The 19,776-nt window shown below is 58.6% G+C and overlaps 2 protein-coding genes across 2 annotated transcripts; both read left to right on the top strand.

Moving 5' to 3' along the window:
- The first annotated feature begins 773 nt into the window (after positions 1-773).
- LOC131591078 (cyclin-dependent kinase 16-like) lies at positions 774-17,823 on the top strand. The gene is made up of 17 exons (XM_058861516.1): positions 774-928; positions 1,714-1,831; positions 3,791-3,915; positions 4,723-4,824; positions 5,269-5,325; positions 6,289-6,403; positions 7,918-8,012; positions 8,528-8,590; positions 9,094-9,217; positions 11,124-11,244; positions 12,706-12,803; positions 13,606-13,711; positions 14,494-14,536; positions 14,765-14,855; positions 15,777-15,854; positions 16,891-16,938; positions 17,442-17,823. Exons 2-16 carry the CDS (start codon positions 1,723-1,725, stop codon positions 16,926-16,928), a joined length of 1,365 nt encoding a protein of 454 aa, XP_058717499.1. The 5' UTR covers positions 774-928; positions 1,714-1,722; the 3' UTR covers positions 16,929-16,938; positions 17,442-17,823.
- Positions 17,372-19,683, top strand: LOC131591061 (uncharacterized). The gene is made up of 4 exons (XM_058861488.1): positions 17,372-17,378; positions 18,239-18,986; positions 19,018-19,464; positions 19,674-19,683. Exons 1-4 carry the CDS (start codon positions 17,372-17,374, stop codon positions 19,681-19,683), a joined length of 1,212 nt encoding a protein of 403 aa, XP_058717471.1.
- Positions 19,684-19,776: the final 93 nt, after the last annotated feature.

Genomic DNA, 19,776 nt, shown 5'->3' with positions numbered 1-19,776 from the left:
ACCCCGGGGTAACCCTGAGGAAACTCAGAGTAACCCTGGAGCAACTGCAGGGCACTGGTGGAGTAACCTGTGGGGAAACTCGGAGTAACCCCTGAGTAACTGCTGAGTAACGGCTAGAATATCCCGTTCCTGGGCCTGGAGTAACCTCGGAGTAGCTCTGGAGTAACCTCGGGGCAGCCCCATCCCGTTCTGGGCCTCGGAGTAAACAAGGAGTAACCTCAGAGTCCAGTTTCCCCTCCCCCCCAAAAAGGGGCGGAGCCTCTTTGGGGCTGTCCCCGCCCCCTCCAAAGGGTGGGGGGCAGTGGGGGGAGGGGCGTTGGTGGTGACGTCATTGGGGGTCCCCAGGAGGGAACCCCTGAGCCCCCCCATCCCAACAAGGGGCGTGTCCTCTTAAGCCCCGCCCCCTTTCCCCCTTCCCCTCTGCCTATTTTCCTGCCCTTTGTGTGACGTCACTCAACGCTTTGGCCCCGCCCCTCAAACGTCACTCAGCGTTTGGCCCCGCCCCTCAAACGTCACTCAATGATTGGCCCCGCCCCTTAAATGTCACTCAGCGTTTGGCCCCGCCCCTCACCCGTCACTCATCGCTTGGCCCCGCCCCTCACGTCACTCATTGCTTTGGCTCCGCCCCTTACACGTCACTCATTGCTTTGGCTCCGCCCCTCACACGTCACTCATCGCTTGGCCCCGCCCCTCCCGCCGCCGTCGCTCTGCTCTTGGCTCCGCCCCTCCAGCGCCTTTTCCCGCCCCTCGCGCGTGACGTCACCCAGCTCCGCCCCCGCCGCCATCTTGCGCCGCCGCCGCCGCCGCCGCCGCTCCCGCCGCTCCCGCCCGGCCCGGCCCGGCCCGGCCCCCCCCGGAGCCGCCCGCGGGGTCGGGCCCGGCCCCGCCATGGCCGAGGATTTCTGGGAGGCCCCGCGGCGCTGAGCCGGTAACGGGGGAACCCCCCGGGAACCTTCGGGAACCTTCGGGAACCCCCCGCGGGAACCCCCCTGGGAACCCCCCGGGAAACCCCGGAGCTTCTGTGAGGGCAGTGGGGGGGGGGGGGGGGGGGAGAGGCCGCGGTATCAGCGGGGGAGGGGAGCCCTGAGGGGGGGGCAGGAGGGGAGGGGGCGGTGTGGGGAGTGTCCAGGTGTGCCCAGGTGTGCAGGGTGAATCCAGGTGTGCCCAGGTGTGCCCAGGTGTGTCCAGGTGTGCCCAGGTGTGCAGGGTGAATCCAGGTGTGCCCAGGTGTGCCCAGGTGTGCAGGGTGAATCCAGGTGTGCCCAGGTGTGCCCAGGTGTGTCCAGGTGTGCAGGGCGAATCCAGGTGTGCCCAGGTGTGCCCAGGTGTGCAGGGTGAATCCAGGTGTGCCGGGCATCTCTTCAGGGCTATTCAGGCCCCAGGTGTGCAGGGTGGGCCCAGGTGTTCAGGGTGAATCCAGGTGTGCCCAGATGTGCCGGGCATCCAGGTGTTGAGGAGTGTTCAGGCCCCAGGTCTGCCAGGTGGGCCCCAGGTTTGCAGGGCATCCAGGTGTTCCCAGCTGTGTCCAGGTGTGCAGTGACCCCAGGGGTTCAGGGTGTCCCCAGGTGTCCCCAGGTGTCCCCAGGTGTGTCCCCAGCTGTCCCCAGGTGTGCAGGGACTCTCAGGTGTGCAGTGACCCCAGGTGTTCAGGGTGTCCCCAGGTGTCCCCAGCTGTCCCCAGGTGTGCAGGGACTCTCAGGTGTGTCCCCGCAGGGCTCGGCCATGGACCGGATGAAGAAGATCAAGCGGCAGCTGTCGATGACGCTGCGGGGGGGCCGCGCCCCCGACAAGGGCCTGGGGGACCCCCGCGACGGCCCCGGCAGCGACAGCGGTGAGCGCTGGCCCTTTAAGGGCGGCCCCGCCCCCTCAGAGCCGGCCCCGCCCCCTCCTCCAGTGGGGAGCTGGCCCTTTAAGAAGGCGGGGCTTGGGGGTGCATGGCCCTTTAAGAAGGTGGGGGCAGGGGTTGGAGGTGCCTTTAAAAGCCTTGGTGGGGGGGACAGGAGGGAGATTGAGAGGGTGCCTGTCCCTTTAAGAAGGTGTCTGTCCCTTTAAGAGGGTGCGTGGCTTTTAAAGAGGGTCCCTGTCCCTTTAAGAGGATCCGTGTCCTTTTAAGAAGGTGTTTGTCACTTTAAGAGCATGCTTGTCTCTTTAACAGTGTGCCTGTCCCTTTAAGAGGGTCCCTGACCCTTTAAGAGGGTCCCTGTCCCTTTAAGAGGGTCTCTGTCCCTTTAAGAGGGTCTCTGTCCCTTTAAGAGGGTGCCTGTCCCTTTAAGAGGGTCTCTGTTCCTTTAAGAGCGTCCCTGTCCCTTTAAGAGGGTCCCTGTCCCTTTAAGAGGGTCTCTGTCCCTTTAAGAGCGTTCCTGTCCCTTTAAGAGTGTCCCTGTCCCTTTAAGAGTGTCCCTGTCCCTTTAAGAGGGTCCCTGTCCCTTTAAGAGGGTCTCTGTCCCTTTAAGAGGGTCCCTGTCCCTTTAAGAGCGTCCCTGTCCCTTTAAGAGGGTCCCTGTCCCTTTAAAAGCGTCCCTGTCCCTTTAAGAAGGCGGGCACACATTTTGGGGTGCGTGTCCCTTTAAGACACCCCTCCCCCATCCGATCACGGTCCCTTTAAGAGCCCTGGGGTCCCCCCCCCCGTGCCCCTCCCCCATCCCCAGGTGCCCCCTGGTTCCGTCCATCTGTCCCCAAATCCTGTCCCCTCCCCCCCCTCCGGTGCCACCACCTGTCCCCTCCCCCCCCCCCCTCGGTGTCCCCGTGTCACCTCCTCTGTCCCCTGGGGGGGGAGGGGCAGTTGGGGGGGTCCCTGGGGGGGTTTTGGGGTCCAGGGAGGATTTTTTGGGGTCCCTGGGGGGTTTTTTTGGGGTCTCCGGGGGGATTTTGGGGTCCAGGGAGGATTTTTTGGGGTCCCCGGGGGGGTTTTGGGGTCCAGGGAGGATTTTTTGGGGTCCAGGGAGGATTTTTTGGGGTCCCTGAAGGGATTTTGGAGTCCAGGGAGAATTTTTTGGGGTCCAGGGAGGATTTTTTGGAGTCCAGGGAGGATTTTTTGCGGTCCCTGGGGGGGGTTTTGGGGTCCCCGGGGGGGTTTTGGGGTCCAGGGAGGATTTTTTGGGGTCCCTGAAGGAATTTTGGGGTCCCTGAAGGGATTTTGGGGTCACCAGAGTGGGGGTGGGGGGATTTTTTGAGTTTGGGGGGGGGTTTGGGGTTTTTGGGGGATTTTTAGGGGGGCTTTAGGGGGTTTGGATTTTTGGGGGGGGATTTAGGGGAGTTTTTGGGGTTTTTGGGGGGTTATTTTGTAATTTTGGGGTTTTTTGGGTTTCTTGGGGGTTTTTTGGGGTTTTTGGGGGGTTATTTTGGGGTTTTTTTGGGTTTTTGCTTTATTTTTTGGGTTTTTTGGGTTTTTTTGTTTTTTGGGTTTTTTGGGGGTTCTTTTTTGGGTTATTTTGGGTTTTTTTGTGGTTTTTTGGGGGGTTTTTGAGGGTTATTTTGGGTTTGGGGTTTTTGGGGGGTTTTTTTTGTTTGTTTTTTTTGGGTTTTTTTGGTTTTTGGGGTTTTTTTTTTTGTTTTTTGGGGTTTTTTGGGGGGTTTTTGAGGGTTATTTTGGGTTTCGGGGTTTTTGGGGTTTTTTTTGGTTTTTGGGGGTTTTTTTTTTTGGTTTTTTGGGTTTTTTTGGTTTTTGGGGGGTTTTTTTTTGGTTTTTTGGGGTTTTTTTTGGTTTTTTGGATTTTTTTTTGGTGCCTTTTGATTTTTGGGGGTTCCCTGGGGGTCTCTGACGCCCCCCCCGTGCCCCCCCAAACCCCAGAGCCGGGGGGGGACGAGGCTCGGATGGGCTCGGACGGGGAGAGCGACCCCCCCTCGGGGACATCCTCGGAGGAGGTGACGTCACCCGTGAGGCTCCGGCAGCACCCCCGGACCAGCGCCTGCGAGGTGGGACTGGGGAAACTGGGGGGACTGGGAGGGACTGGGAGGGACTGGGGAAACTGGAGGGGCACTGGGAGGGACTGGGGGACACTGGGAGGGACTGGGAGGGATTGGGGGGAATTGGAGGGGCACTGGGAGGCACTGGAGGGGCACTGGGAGAGACTGGGAGGGAACTGGGGGGAACTGGGAGGGATTGGGGGGCACTGGAGGGGCACTGGGAGGGATTGGGGGGGGACTGGGAGGGACTGGGAGGGACTGGGGGGCACTGGAGGGGCACTGGGAGGGACTGGGATGGACTGGGGGGCACTGGGAGGGAGCTGGGAGGGACTGGGAGCACTGGGAGGGACTGGGGGAAATGGGGGGGGTATTGGAGCACTGGTGTCACCGGTGTCACTGGAGGTTACTGGGAGCACTGGGGTTACTGGTGTCACTGGGAAGGCACTGGGGGGGGTTACTGGTGGTTACTGGTGTTACTGGTGTGTCCCCAGGATGTCACCAAGCGCCTGTCCCTCCCGGCCGACACGCGCCTGCCCGAGGGGGGGTTACTGGAGCACTGGGGGGGTTACTGGAAGGCACTGGGGAGGTCACTGGTGGTTACTGGTGGTTACTGGTGGTTACTGGTGTGTTACTGGTGGTTACTGGTGTGTTACTGGTGTTACTGGTGTGTCCCAGGATGTCACCAAGCGCCTGTCCCTCCCGGCCGACACACGCCTGCCCGAGGGGGTTACTGGGAGCACTGGGGGTTACTGGGAGCACTGGGGGGGTTACTGGTGTGTTACTGGTGTGTTACTGGTGTGTCACTGGTGTCCCCAGGATGTCACCAAGCGCCTGTCCCTCCCGGCTGACACGCGCCTGCCCGAGGCGGGGCTGGGGCTGCCGGGGCCCCTGAGCCGCCGCCTGCGCCGCGTCTCCCTGGTGAGTGCCCTGCGCACCAGTACGGACCAGTATAGACCAGTATAAACCAGTATGGACCAGTATAAACCAGTATAAGCCGACATAAACCAGTACAGGCTGGTACTGAGAGGTATAAACTGCTACAGGCCAGTATAAATTGGTACAGTCCAGTACAGGCCAGTATAGAGCAGGACGGACCAGTATAGACCAGTAGAGACCAGTATAGAGCAGTATAGACCAATATGGACCTGTATAGGGTGGTATAAACCAGTATGGTCTAGTACAGACCAGTATAGATCAGTGCAGACCAGTGCAGACCAGTACAGACCAGTACAGACCAGCGCAGACCAGTACAGACCAGTACAGACCAGTACAGCCCAGTATGAAGCCATGGGGGGGTGGGAGGGGCCGGGGTCACCCCCAGTTCTCCCAGTTCTCCCAGTAACCGCGTCCCCTCTCCGCCAGTCCGAGATCGGCTTCGGGAAGTTGGAGACCTACGTCAAACTGGACAAACTGGGAGAGGTGAGGGGCGGCCACTGGTGTCCCTAAAGTGTCCCCAAAGTGTCCCCAAAGTGTCCCCAGTGTGACCCCTGTGTGTCCCCAAAGTGTCCCCAAAGTGTCTCCAATGTCCCCTGTGTGTCCTTAATGTCCCCTGTGTGACCCCTGTGTGTCCCCAAAGTGTCCCCTGCTGTCCCCTGCTGTCCCCACTGTCCCCTTATGTCCCCACTGTCCCCTGATGTCCCCATGTCCCACTGATGTCCCCTCATGTCCCCGCTGTCCCCTGCTGTCCCCTGCTGTCCCCTGTTATCCCCTGCTGTCCCCACTGTCCCCTCATGTCCCCACTGTCCCCTCATGTCCCCACTGTCCCCTCATGTCCCCAGCTGTCCCCTGATGTCCCCTCATGTCCCCCACTGTCCCCTGATGTCCCCTGATGTCCCCAGCTGTCCCCTCATGTCCCCTCATGTCCCCTCATGTCCCCAGCTGTCCGCTCATGTCCCCACTGTCCCCTGCTGTCCCCTGCTGTCCCCTGATGTCCCCTCATGTCCCCACTGTCCCCACTGTCCCCTCATGTCCCCACTGTCCCCTCATGTCCCCAGCTGTCCCCTCATGTCCCCGCTGTCCCCTCATGTCCCCGCTGTCCCCAGCTGTCCCCTCATGTCCCCACTGTCCCCTGATGTCCCCATGTCCCCCTGATGTCCCCTCATGTCCCCACTGTCCCCTCATGTCCCCAGCTGTCCCCTCATGTCCCCGCTGTCCCCTGCTGTCCCCTGATGTCCCCTGATGTCCCCACTGTCCCCTCATGTCCCCTCATGTCCCCTCATGTCCCTGCTGTCCCCAGCTGTCCCCTGATGTCCCCTCATGTCCCCAGCTGTCCCCTCATGTCCCCCACTGTCCCCTGATGTCCCCTGATGTCCCCACTGTCCCCTGATGTCCCCTCTGTCCCCTGATGTCCCCTGATGTCCCCTCTGTCCCCGCTGTCCCCAGGGCACGTACGCCACGGTGTACAAGGGCCGCAGCAAACTGACCGAGAACCTGGTGGCACTGAAGGAAATCCGGCTGGAGCACGAGGAGGGGGCGCCCTGCACGGCCATCCGCGAGGGTGGGGACACTGGGGACACACTGGGGACACTGGGGACATCACTGGGGACACTGGGGATATCACTGGGGACACACTGGGGACACTGGGGACATCACTGGGGACACACTGGGGACACTGGGGACACACTGGGGACACTGGGGACACACTGGGGACACTGGGGATATCACTGGGGACACACTGGGGACACTGGGGACATCACTGGGGACACACTGGGGACACTGCACGGCCATCCGCGAGGGTGGGGACACTGGGGACACACTGGGGACATCACTGGGGACACTGGGGACACACTGGGGACACTGGGGACACACTGGGGACACACTGGGGACACTGGGGACACTGGGAACACACTGGGGACACTGGGAACACACTGGGGACACTGGGGACACACTGGGGACACTGGGGACACTGGGGACACACTGGGGACACACTGGGGACACTGGGGACACACTGGGGACACTGGGGACACTGGGGACACACTGGGGACACTGGGGACACACTGGGGACACACTGGGGACACTGGGGACACACTGGGGACACTGGGGACATTGGGGACACACTGGGGACACTGGGGACATCACTGGGGACACTGCACAGCCATCCGTGAGGGTGGGGGCACATTGGGGACACTGGGGACATTGCTGGGGACATTTAGGACACTGGGGATATCATTTGGGCATGGGGACATCACTGGGAGCACACTGGGGACAGTGGGGACACTGGGGACACACTGGGGACACTGGGAACACACTGGGGACACTGGGGACACACTGGGGACACTGGGGACACTGGGGACACACTGGGGACACACTGGGGACACTGGGGACACACTGGGGACATCACTGGGGACATCACTGGGGACACTGGGGACATCACTGGGGACACACTGGGGACACTGGGGACACATTGGGGACACTGCACGGCCATCCACGAGGGTGGGGACACACTGGGGACACTGGGGACATTGGGGACACTGGGGACACATTGGGGACACTGGGGACATTGTTGGGGACATTTGGGACACTGGGGACATCACTGGGGACATCACTGGGGACTCTGGGGACATTGCTGGGGACATTTAGGACACTGGGGACATCATTTGGGCATGGGGACATCACTGGGAGCACACTGGGGACAGTGGAGACACACTGGGGACATCGGGGACTGTGTTGGGGACGGGGTCAGGGAGGTCTGGGGGTGGCTCCCACGAGGGCTGAGGCCACTTAACCCTGATGTCCCCAATGTCCCCAATGATGTCCCCAATGTCCCCAATGTCCCCAATGATGTCCCCAATGTCCCCAATGATGTCCCCAATGATGTCCCCAATGTCCCCAATGATGTCCCCAATGATGTCCCCAATGTCCCCAATGATGTCCCCAATGCTGTCCCCAGTGATGTCCCCAATGATGTCCCCAATGTCCCCAATGTCCCCAATGTCCCCAATGATGTCCCCAATGATGTCCCCAATGATGTCCCCAATGTCCCCAATGATGTCCCCAATGCTGTCCCCACAGTGTCCCTGCTGCGGGACCTGAAGCACGCCAACGTGGTGACGCTGCACGACATCGTGCACACCCCGCAGTGCCTGACACTCGTTTTCGAGTACCTGGTGAGCGCCCCAAAAACACCCAAAACACCCAAAAAGACCCCAAAAACACCCCAAATGACCCCCAAAACACCCCAAAATCATTCCAAAATTCATCCCAAATTCATCCCAAAAACACTCAAAAAACACCCCAAAAACACCCAAAAACCACCCAAAGCCACCTCAAAACCACCCCAAATTCATCCCAGAAACACCCCAAAAACACCCAAAAACATCACAAAAGCACCCAAAACCACCCAAAAAACATCCCCAAACATCCCCAAAACCACCCCAAAATCACCCAAAGAACACCCAAAAACACCTCAAAATTCATCCCAAAACCACCCCAAAACCACCCCAAATAACCCCAAAACCACCTCAAAATTCATCCCAAATTCACTCCAGGGGCCCAAAAATTCCCTCATGGGATTCTCGAAATCCCCCAGGACCCCAAAATTCACCCCAAAATCCCCTCCAGGGACCCCAAAATCCCCCAAAACTTCCCAAATTTGGGATTTTCCGGCTGTTTTTTTCCCCAGGATCGGGACCTCAAGCAGTACCTGGATGATTGTGGGAACGTCATCAGCATGCACAATGTCAGGGTGAGGATTTGGGGGATTTGGGGAATTTTGGGGGTGTTTTGGGTGGATTTTGAGGGATTTTGGGGAACTTCGGGGGATTTTGGGGAATTTTGGGGGATTTGGGGGAATTTAGGGGGAATTTGGGTGGATTTGGGGGTCATTATCATTCCCAATGTCAGGGTGAGGGGATTTGGGAGGATTTTGGGGGTATTTTGGGTGGATTTTGAGGGATTTTGGGGAACTTTGGGGGATTTTGGGGAATTTTGGGGGAATTTTGGGGGATTTTGGGGAATTTAGGGGGAATTTGGGTGGATTTGGGGGTCATTATCATTCCCAATGTCAGGGTGAGGGGATTTGGGGGCTTTTGGGAGGATTTTGGGGGAGTTTGGGTGGAAATTTGGGGGGATTTTGGGGTCATCATTCCCAATGTCAGGCTGAGGGGATTTGGGGGGATTTGGGGGGAATTTTGGGGGATTTTGGGGGGATTTTGGGGATCCCCAGTCCCATTTTTGGGGTGGGGGCAGCTCTTCCTGTTCCAGCTGCTGCGGGGTCTCGCCTTCTGCCACCGCCACAAGGTTCTGCACCGCGACCTCAAACCCCAGAACCTCCTGCTCAGCCGCCGTGGGGACCTCAAACTGGCAGATTTCGGTCAGGACACCCCAAAAACCTCTCCTGGTACCCCCAAAAATCCCCAGAACCCCCCCAAAAACCTCCAGGACCCCCCCCCCCAAAAACCCCCAGGACCCCAAAAACCTTCCCAGGACCCCAAAAACCTTCCCAGGACCTTCTCAGCTGCCGTGGGGAGCTCAGACTGGCAGATTTCGGTCAGGACACCCCAAAAACCTCTCCTGGCACCCCCCAATCCCAAATCCCCTGATCCCAATCCTGATCCTGATCCCAAATCCCCTGATCCTGATTCCAAATCCCCTGATCCTGATCCCAAACCTGATCCAAATCCCAAATCCCCTGATCCCAGTCCTGATCCTGATCCCAAATCCCCTGATCCTGATCCTGATCCTGATCCTGATCCTGATCCTGGTCCTGGTCCTGATCCCGATCCCGATCCCAATCCTGATCCCAAACCTGATCCAAATCCCAAATCCCCTGATCCCAATCCCCATCCTGATCCCAAATCCCCTGATCCCAATCCTGATCCTGATCCCAATCCTGGTCCTGATCCTGGTCCTGGTCCTGATCCCAATCCTGATCCCAATCCTGATCCCAAACCTGATCCAAATCCCAAAATCCCAAATCCCAAATCCCAAAATCCCAATCCCAAATCCCTCAGGCCTGGCCCGGGCCAAGTCCATCCCCACCAAGACGTTCTCCAGCGAGGTGGTGACGCTCTGGTACCGCTGATCCTGATCCTGATCCTGATCCTGATCCTGATCCCAAATCCCCCAATCCCCATCCTGATCCTGATCCCAATCCCAATCCCAATCCCAAATCCCTCAGGCCTGGCCCGGGCCAAGTGCATCCCCACCAAGACGTTCTCCAACGAGGTGGTGACGCTCTGGTACCGCTGATCCTGATCCTGATCCAAATCCCAAATCTCCTGATCCTGATCCTGATCCCAATCCCAAACCCCCTGATCCCGATCCCAATCCCAATCCCAATCCTGATCCCAAAATCCCAAATCCCTCAGGCCTGGCCCGGGCCAAGTCCATCCCCACCAAGACGTTCTCCAGCGAGGTGGTGACGCTCTGGTACCGCTGATCCTGATCCCAAACCTGATCCAAATCCCAAATCTCCTGATCCCGATCCTGATCCTGATCCCAAACCCCCTGATCCTGATCCCAATCCCAAATCCCAAATCCCTCAGGCCTGGCCCGGGCCAAGTCCATCCCCACCAAGACGTTCTCCAGCGAGGTGGTGACGCTCTGGTACCGCTGATCCCAAATCCCCCAATCCCAATCCTGATCCTGATCCTGATCCTGATCCCAAATCCCCCAATCCCAATCCTGATCCCAATCCCAAATCCCTCAGGCCTGGCCCGGGCCAAGTCCATCCCCACCAAGACGTTCTCCAGCGAGGTGGTGACGCTCTGGTACCGCTGATCCTGATCCCAAACCTGATCCAAATCCCAAATCTCCTGATCCTGATCCTGATCCTGATCCCAAACCCCCTGATCCCGATCCCAATCCCAAATCCCTCAGGCCTGGCCCGGGCCAAGTCCATCCCCACCAGGACGTTCTCCAGCGAGGTGGTGACGCTCTGGTACCCCTGATCCCAAATCCCCCAATCCTGATCCTGATCCTGATCCTGATCCCAATCCCAAACCCCCTGATCCTGATCCCAATCCCAAACCCCCTGATCCTGATCCCAAATCCCCCAATCCCGATCCTGATCCTGATCCCAAATCCCTCAGGCCTGGCCCGGGCCAAGTCCATCCCCACCAAGACGTTCTCCAGCGAGGTGGTGACGCTCTGGTACCGCTGGTCCTGATCCTGATCCTGATCCCGATCCTGATCCTGATCCCAAATCCCCCAATCCCCATCCTGATCCTGATCCCAATCCCAATCCTGATCCCGATCCCAAATCCCAAATCCCTCAGGCCTGGCCCGGGCCAAGTCCATCCCCACCAAGACGTTCTCCAGCGAGGTGGTGACGCTCTGGTACCGCCCCCCCGACATCCTGCTGGGATCCACCGAGTACTCGACACAGATCGACATGTGGTGGGGATGAGGGGAAAACAACGGGAATGACGGGATAACGGGAATGATGGGAATGACGGGAATGATGGGAATGACGGGATAACGGGAATGACGGGATAACGGGAATGACGGGATAATGGGAATGACGGGATAACGGGAATGACGGGAATGGGATAACGGGAATAACAGGAACACGGGAATGACGGGAATAACAGGATAACGGGAATGACGGGAATGGGATAACGGGAATGACGGGAATGACGGGAATAACGGGAACACGGGAATAACGGGATAACGGGAACACGGGAATAACGGGAATAACGGGATAACGGGAATAACGGGAATGGGATAACGGGAATAACGGGAACACGGGAATGACGGGAATAACGGGAATAACGGGAACATGGGAATGACGGGAATAACGGGATAACGGGAATAACGGGAATGGGATAACGGGAATGGGATAACGGGAGTAACGGGAACACGGGAATGATGGGAATAACAGGATAATGGGAATGACGGGAATGGTGGGATAACGGAATAACGGGAATGGGATAACGGGAGAATGGGAATAACAGGAATGATAGGAATGGTGGGATAATGGGAATGATGGGACAACGGGAATAACGGGAATGACGGGATAACGGGTTAACGGGAATGACGTGAATGATGGGAATGGTGGGATAATGGGAATGATGGGAATAACAAGATAACGGGAATGATGGGATAAGGGGATGGTGGGAATGTTGGGAATGAAGGGAATAATGGGAATGGTGGGATAACGGGAATGATGGGAATGGTGGGAATGGTGGGATAACGGGAATGATGGGAATGGTGGAATGATGGGATAACGGGAATGATGGGAATGGTGGGAATGGTGGAATGATGGGATAATGGGAATGATGGGAATGGTGGGAATGGTGGGAATGGTGGGATAACGGGAATGATGGGAATGGTGGGAATGATGGGATAACGGGAATGATGGGAATGATGGGAATGGTGGGAATGGTGGAATGATGGGATAACGGGAATGATGGGAATGATGGGAATGATGGGAATGGTGGGAATGGTGGGATAACGGGAACGATGGGAATGATGGGAATGGTGGGAATGGTGGAATGATGGGATAACGGGAATGATGGGATAACGGGACAGAGGGAATGACGGGATAATGGGAATGGGATAACGGGGTGGCAGGAGTGGGAATGGGACAATGGGAATGGGGATAACGGGGAATGGGAGTGGGAAAAACAGGAATAACAGGAATGGGAGAATGGGAGTGGGAATAATGGGAATGGGAACAGGGACTGGGAACTGGGAGGGGATTGGAGAGGGACTGGGAGCACTGGGAGGGTCCCGGGGGCCGGGGACGATTCCCGGGGTTTTGGGGTCCGGGATGAGGAGGAAGGCGGGGTCGGATTTGGGGAATTTGGGAATTGTTTTGGGATTTTCCGGGGGGATCCCGACGTTTCGGCCGCCCAGGGGCGTCGGCTGCATCTTCTCGGAGATGGTGACGGGGCGGCCGCTGTTCCCCGGGGCCACCGTGGAGGAGCAGCTGCACTTCATCTTCCGCCTGCTGGGTCCGCAGCCATTCCCAAAATATCCCGGAATGCGGGGGCTCGGGGAGCCGGGAATCCTGGGATTCGGGGGTTTGGGGATCCGGGAATCTGGGAATTCAGGAAGTTGGAAATTGGGAATTCAGGGATTTAGGGGTTCGGGGATTTGGGGATTTGGGGATCCGGGAATCTGGGAATTCAGGAATTTGGAAATTGGGAATTCAGGGATTCGGGGGTTCAGGGGTTTGGGAGTTTGGAGATCTGGGAATTCAGGGATTTGGGAATCTGGGAATTCAGGGATTTAGGGGTTCGGGGATTTGGGGGTCCTGGAATCTGGGAATCTGGGAATTCAGGAATCTGGGAATTCAGGAATTCGGGAATTGGGAATTTGGGGATCTGGGGATCTGGGAATTCAGGGATTTGGGAGTTCGGGGGTTTGGGGGTTTGGGGATCCTGGAATTTGGGGATCTGGGGATCTGGGAATTCAGGAACTTGGAAATTGGGAATTCGGGGATCTGGGGATCAGGGAATTCAGGGATTTGGGGGTTCGGGGATTTGGAGATCCGGGAATCCTGGAATTTGGGGATCTGGGAATCCAGGAATTTGGAAATTCAGGGATTTGGGAAATCCTGGGGAATTTTTGGGAAAATTAAAGGGATTTGGGCAGGTCTTAAAGGGATTCTGGGAGGAATTAAAGGGATTTTTGGGGAGAACTAAAGGGATTTTGGGAATTAGAGAGATTCTGGGAGGGACTAAAGGGATTTTTGGGGGGAATTAAAGGAATTTTGGGAATTTGGGATCCCTGAGCCCCCCCCTGCCCCCTCAGGGACCCCCACGGAGGAGACGTGGCCGGGGATTGGCGCCAACGCCGAATTTCGGGCGCACAAATATCCCCTGTACCCACCTGAGGGGCTGAGGCAGCACGCGCCAAGGTGGGGACACACCTGGGACACTTGGGGACACCTGGGGACACCTGGGGACACACCTGGGGACACCTGGGGACACCTGGGGACACCTGGGGACACCTGGGGACACCTGGGGACACCTGGACACACCTGGGGACACACCTGGGGACACCTGGGGACACCTGGGGACACACCTGGGACACCTGGGGACAGCTGGGGACACCTGGGGACACACCTGGCGACACCTGGGGACACACCTGAGACACCTGGGGACACCTGGGAACACCTGGGGACACCTGGGGACACACCTGGGACACCTGGGGACACCTGGGGACACCTGGGACAGCTGGGGACACCTGGGAACAGCTGGGGACACCTGGAACACATCCAGAACCCAGTCTAGAACCAACTCTAGAACCGCTCTGGAACCCGATCTAGAACCGCTCTAGAACCCAGTCTAGAACAATCTAGAACCGCTCTAGAACCGAGTCTAGAACCGCTCTAGAACCCGGTCTAGAACCCAGTCTAGAACCTGGTCTAGAACCGAGTCTAGAACCCACCTGGAACACACCTGGGGACAGCTGGGGACACACCTGGGGACATCTGGCCACACCTGGGGACACCTGGGGACATTTGGGACACACCTGGGGACATTTGGGACACACCTGGGGACACCTGGGACACACCTGGGGACATTTGGGACACACCTGGCCACACCTGGGGACATTTGGGACACACCTGGGGACAGCTGGGAGTGGTCCCCATCCCCCGGTTGTTTTCGGGGGGTCCTGACCCCGTTGCCCCCCCAGGTTGGACCAGGACGGCGCTGACCTCCTGGGGCAGCTGCTGCAGGTGAGGTGGGCGTGGCCCCCCTGACCCCGCCCCTTCCCTCCGGCCACGCCCACCCAGCGGGGCGTGGCCTCCCCATCCCCTCCCCCACCATGGGTGCGGCTCAAGGGTGGGGGAGGGGAGGGAGGGGGTGGGGATTTAACCACACCCATTTATGGGTGGGGGATGGGAAGAGCCACGCCCCGCCATGGGCGTGTCCCTCGGTGGGCGTGGCCTGACGGGGCGGGGCAGTTCGAGGGGCGGCGGCGGCTGCCGGCGGCGGAGGCCATGGGACACCGGTTCTTCGGCTGCCTCGGGGCGCGCGTCAGCGCCCTGCCCGACAGTGAGCAGGGGCGGGGCTTGGAGGGGTGGGGCTTTGGGTGGGTGGGGCTTTGGGGGCGGGGCTTTGGGTGCGTGGGGCTTTGGGGGAGGGGTCTCCCATGGGTGGGGCACTGTGAGGGAGGGGTCTCCCATGGGTGGGGCTTTGGGGGCGGGGCTTGACATGGGTGGGGCTTTGGGTGGGTGGAGCTTTGTATGGGTGGGGCTTTGGGGGCGGGGCTTTGGGTGGGTGGGGCTTTGGGTGGGTGGGGCTTTGGGTGGGTGGGGCTTTGTGTGGGTGGGGCTTTGTATGGGTGGAGCTTCGGGTGGGGCTTTGGGGGCGGAGCTTGCCATGGGTGGGGCTTTGGGTGGGTGGGGCTTGCCATGGGTGGGGCTTTGGGTGGGTGGAGCTTCGGGTGGGGCTTTGGGGGCGGGGCTTGCCATGGGTGGGGCTTTGTATGGGTGGGGGTTTGGGGGCGGGGCTTTTTGGGTGTGTGGCACTTTTGGGGCGGGGCTTGACATGGGTGGGGCTTTGGGGGAGGGGGTTTGGGGCTTTGGGGGTGGGGCTTGACATGGGTAGGGTTTAATATGGGTGGGGCTTTGGGGGCGGGGCTTTTGGGTGGGTGGGACTTTGGGGCGGGGCTTTGGGTGCGTGGGGCTTTGGGGGAGGGGTTTCCCATGGGTGGGGCTTTGGGGGGGAGGGGTTTCCCATGGGTGGAGCAGTGGGGGAGGGGTTTCCCATGGGTGGGGCACTGTGGGGGAGGGGTTTCCCATGGGTGGGGCACTGTGGGCGTGGCTCAGGGCTGGGTGATCATTGTGGGTGGGGCTTCACCCGGGTGTGGTTTTGGTGGGTGGGGTTTCCCTGGGGTGGGTGTGGTTATGCAAATGAGGGGGCGTGGCTTTGTCTGATGGGGCTCCTGCCCCTCCCCCTCCTCCCCTCCCCCAGCCACGTCCATCTTCGCGCTGAAGGAGATCCAGCTGCAGAAGGAGCCGGGGCTGCGCACGGCCCCCCTGCCCCCCACGGGTCAGCCCCCAACGGGACCCCAAAAACCCCAAACGGGACCCCAAAAACACAAATGGGACCCCAAAAACACAAATGGGACCCCAAAAACCCAAATGGGACCCCAGAAACCCCAAATGGGACCCCAAAAACCCAAACGGGACCCCAAAAACCCCAAATGGGACCCCAAAAACCCCTAAATGGGACCCCAAAACCCCAAATGGGTCCCCAAAAACCCAAACAGAACCCCAAAAACACAAATGGGACCCCAAAAACCCAAACGGGACCCCAGAAACACAAATGGGACCCCAAAAACCCCTAAATGGGACCCCAAAAACACAAATGGGACCCCAAAAACCCCTAAATGGGACCCAAAAACCCAACGGGACCCCAAAAATCCCAAATGGGACCCCAAAAACCCAAATGGGTTCCCAAAAACCCCTAAATGGGACCCAAAAAACCCCAAATGGGACCCCAAAACCCAAACGGGACCCCAGAAACCCAAATGGGTCCCCAAAACCCAAACGGGACCCCCAAAACCCAAACCCAAACCCTGAACCCCATAAATCCCATAAATTCCCCCGAAACCCAAACCCTGACCCCCAAACGAGACCCCAAAACCCCCAAATCCCCACCCTGAACCCCCAAACCCAGCCCAGCTCCGACCCCTCCCCCCAAACCTGGGGAACCCCAAATTCTGGGGGCCCTTCAGGGGACCCTCCCCTCTTGGGGGGGCTTTGGGGTAATTCTGAGGCGTTTTTGGGGTTTTTAAAGGATTTTTGGGGTAATTTTGAGGTTTTGGGGGTATTTTTAATGTGGTTGGGGGATGTTTGAAGTGGTTTTGGGGTTTTTTGAGATGATTTTGGGCAAATTTGGGGATATTTTGGGTGTTTATTGAGTATTTTTAGGGAGTTTTTGAGGTGATTTTGGGGTGATTTTGGGGTATTTTTGGGGGGTATTTTTAGGGTATTTTTGGGTGGTTTTGGGGTATTTTTGAGGTGATTTTGGGGTATTTTTGGGGTTTTTTGGGTGTCTCCTGATCCCCTTTTTTTCCCTGCAGGTTCTTCCGCCTTCCGGGTGCTCGACACCGAATTCTGATGTTGAGCAGGTGAGACCCCCCAAAAAAATCCGGGATCTCCCCAAAAAATCTGGGATCATCTCCCCAAAAAATCTGGGATCATCTCCCCAAAAAATCCGGGATCATCTCCCCAAAAAATCCAGGATCATCTCCCCAAAAATCCGGGATCACCCCAGTGTGGGATCCCAAAATTGGGGGGGAGGGGCAGCATTGCTGGGGGACGACCCCCAAAACTCAAACACCCCCAAAACGACCCCAACCCCCCCAAAAAAAACCCCAAAAAAAACCCCCAAAAATCAAAAAACCCCCCCAAAATCCCAAAACCTGTGAAAATCAGGGAAAATCCCAAAACTGAGACGTCCCAAAAAGGGGGGGGGGATCCCCCAAACCCCTCCCCCCGGGGGGATCCCCCAAACCCCTCCCCCCATTAAATTTAGCCCCCCAAAATTGAGGGGAGGGATAAATGTGGGGTGGGGGATGGGCGGATCTCACCTTTTTGGGGGTCCCCTTTTAACCCCTTCCTCTCCCCACAGCCCTCGGATCGCTGCTGCGCCCCCCCCAGGACCCCCCAAATTTGGGGTTGGGGTGACCCCAAAATGGGGATCGGCCTCCAAAACTTTGGGGGGAGGGAGGGGAGGGGAGGGGAGAGACCCCAAAACTCCACGATTTGGGGGGGTGGGGGGAGGGGTCCTGGGAGCGGTGACCCCTCCCCCAAACCCCGCCCCCTTCCGAGGAGCTGCTGCTGGATTTTGGGGGAGGTGTCCCCACCTGGGACCCCCCACCTTGTGGGGGGAGGGGGAGGGGAGGAATTTGGGGGTCCCCCCCCCATTTTTTGGGGGGGTTCTTTCCCCTCCCCCCCCCCCAATTTGAGTTTTATTTTTTCAAGGCAATATTCTAAAGCAGAGTCTATATCGGCCCCTCCCCCCAGGGCGGGGCCTAAAGGGGGGCGGGGCCTAAAGGGGTGGGGGAGGGGTGGGGGGAGGGGAGTCCCGGTGCCCTTCTGAGCTTCCTCGGAGGTTATTCCCGCTTTACTCCTGGGTTACTCAGACTTTACGCCGAACTTGGACCCGCTTTACTCCGGGGTTACTCTGGGGTTACTCAGACTTTACTCCAAGGTTGGTCCCGCTTTACTCCGGGGTTACTCCAGAGATATTCAGACTTTACTCCAAGGTTGAGTCTGCATCACTCCAAGGTTACTCTGGAGTTACTCAGACTTTACTCTGAGGTTGAGCCGACTTCACTCCGGGGTTACTCAGACTTTACTCCGAGGTTGAGCCTGCATCAGTCCAAGGTTACTCCAGAGCTACTCAGACTTTACTCCAAGCTTGAGCCCACTTCACTCCAAGGTTACTCCAGGGTTACTCAGACTTTACTCCAAGGCAGCTCTGTGGCCACACCTGCCCTACTCCAGCCTTACTCCAGGACTACTCAGCCTCTTCTCTGCTCCTGCTCTCGGTTACTCCGAAGTTACTCCAAGGTTGTTACTCGGAGCTTTCTCAGCACTTCCGTCGAGGTTGCTCAGGACTCGATTCCCACCCAGATTTTACTCCAGAGTTACTCACGGTCCGGGCGGGGGCTTTACTCAGCTCTTACTCCACAGTTCCTCAGTCCCTGCTCAGAGCTGACCCCAGGCTCCGGGAGACCTTTACTCCAAGTTTACTCCAAGTTTACTCCAAGTTTACTCAGCCTCTGAGGGACTCAGGACCTCCAGGCAGAACTTACTCCGGATTTACTCCCACGGCTCCTCGCTCCCCTCCCCCCTTCCTGCATTTCCTTTGTCGCTACTCACACTTTACTCCAGGTGTCCGATCCTCTCTGCTCCGCGCTTACTCCGCCCTTACTCAGCCCCGCCCTTGCCCTGAGGTTGCTCAGCCTTTACTCGGAGGTTCCTCTGCCTTTACTCAAAGGTTACTCGGCCTTTATTTGGAGGTTATTCCGCTCTTACTCAGACGTTGCTCAGCCTTTACTCCGAGGTTACTCAGCCCTTACTCTGACACCACTCGGCCGCCACTTCTCACTTGTCCCCACGCTGGGGCTGAGCAGTCGCTACTCCAGAGTTCCTCACACTTTACTCCGAGGTGATTTCCTACTCCAGAGTTACACTTTGAGGAGGCATTTTACTCCACAGTTCCTCACACTTTACTCCAAGGGGACGTTTTACACCAGGGTGAAGTTTTCCTCCAGGGTTACTCACGCTTTACTCCAGGGAGACATTTTCCTCCGGGATTACTCACGGTTTGCTCCGAGGTGTTTTACTCCAGGCTTACTCAGACTTTACTCCGGGTTTACTCAGACTTTACTCCAGGCTTACTCAGACTTTACTCCGGGTTTACTCACAGCCCGCCCACCGGGGACACTTCTCCACGCACCGGCTACTCCTGGGTTACTCCCCCTTTACTCCGAGGTTCCCCTCCAGCCTCACTCAGGGCCGCCCCTCCCCCCCCCCGCCCCTCCCTCCCCTCCCCCACCCTGGAGGGGGGCGGGGCTTTTACCCGCGGGGGGAGGGGTCCCCGCGGCCCCTCCCCCACCCACAGCGCCCCGGGGGAGGGGGAGGGGGTGGGGGAGGGGCGGGGGGACCCCCTGACCCCACTGAGGGGGGGTGGGGGGGGTGGGGGAGGGGCACGGAGCCTATTGGGGGGGGGAGGGGAGGGGGGTGACCCCCCAAACCCAAACCCCCGCCTTATGACGTCACGGGGGGGAGGGGAAAGGGGCGGGGTCGCGGCGTTTCGGCTGTCACGGGACCGGACCATTAAAACCTCCCCGAGAGCGGCGTGAGCGTGTGTGACCCCTCCCCCCCCCTGCGCTCGGGACCCCCCAAATCCACCCCGGGACCCCCCAAAATCCCTCCCGGGACCCCCCAAACCCAAC

The sequence above is a fragment of the Poecile atricapillus genome, chromosome 37, assembly GCF_030490865.1.
Source record: "Poecile atricapillus isolate bPoeAtr1 chromosome 37, bPoeAtr1.hap1, whole genome shotgun sequence".
NCBI classification, from domain to species: Eukaryota; Metazoa; Chordata; class Aves; order Passeriformes; family Paridae; genus Poecile; species Poecile atricapillus.
Note: the sequence above shows the minus strand (reverse complement) of the source record. Positions and strands in the feature narration are given on the sequence as shown.

Bases quoted from the DNA above. Each gene is read 5' to 3' on its own strand.
- LOC131591078 (XM_058861516.1), top strand. From the start codon at position 1,723: ATGGACCGGATGAAGAAGATCAAGCGGCAGCTGTCGATGACGCTGCGG. The intron at 1,832-3,790 runs GTGAGCGCTGGC...CCCAAACCCCAG, and splicing joins CGGCCCCGGCAGCGACAGCG to AGCCGGGGGGGGACGAGGCT. The intron at 8,591-9,093 runs GTGAGGATTTGG...GGGTGGGGGCAG, and splicing joins TCAGCATGCACAATGTCAGG to CTCTTCCTGTTCCAGCTGCT.
- LOC131591061 (XM_058861488.1), top strand. The intron at 18,987-19,017 runs GTGATTTCCTAC...TTACACTTTGAG, and splicing joins TCCTCACACTTTACTCCGAG to GAGGCATTTTACTCCACAGT.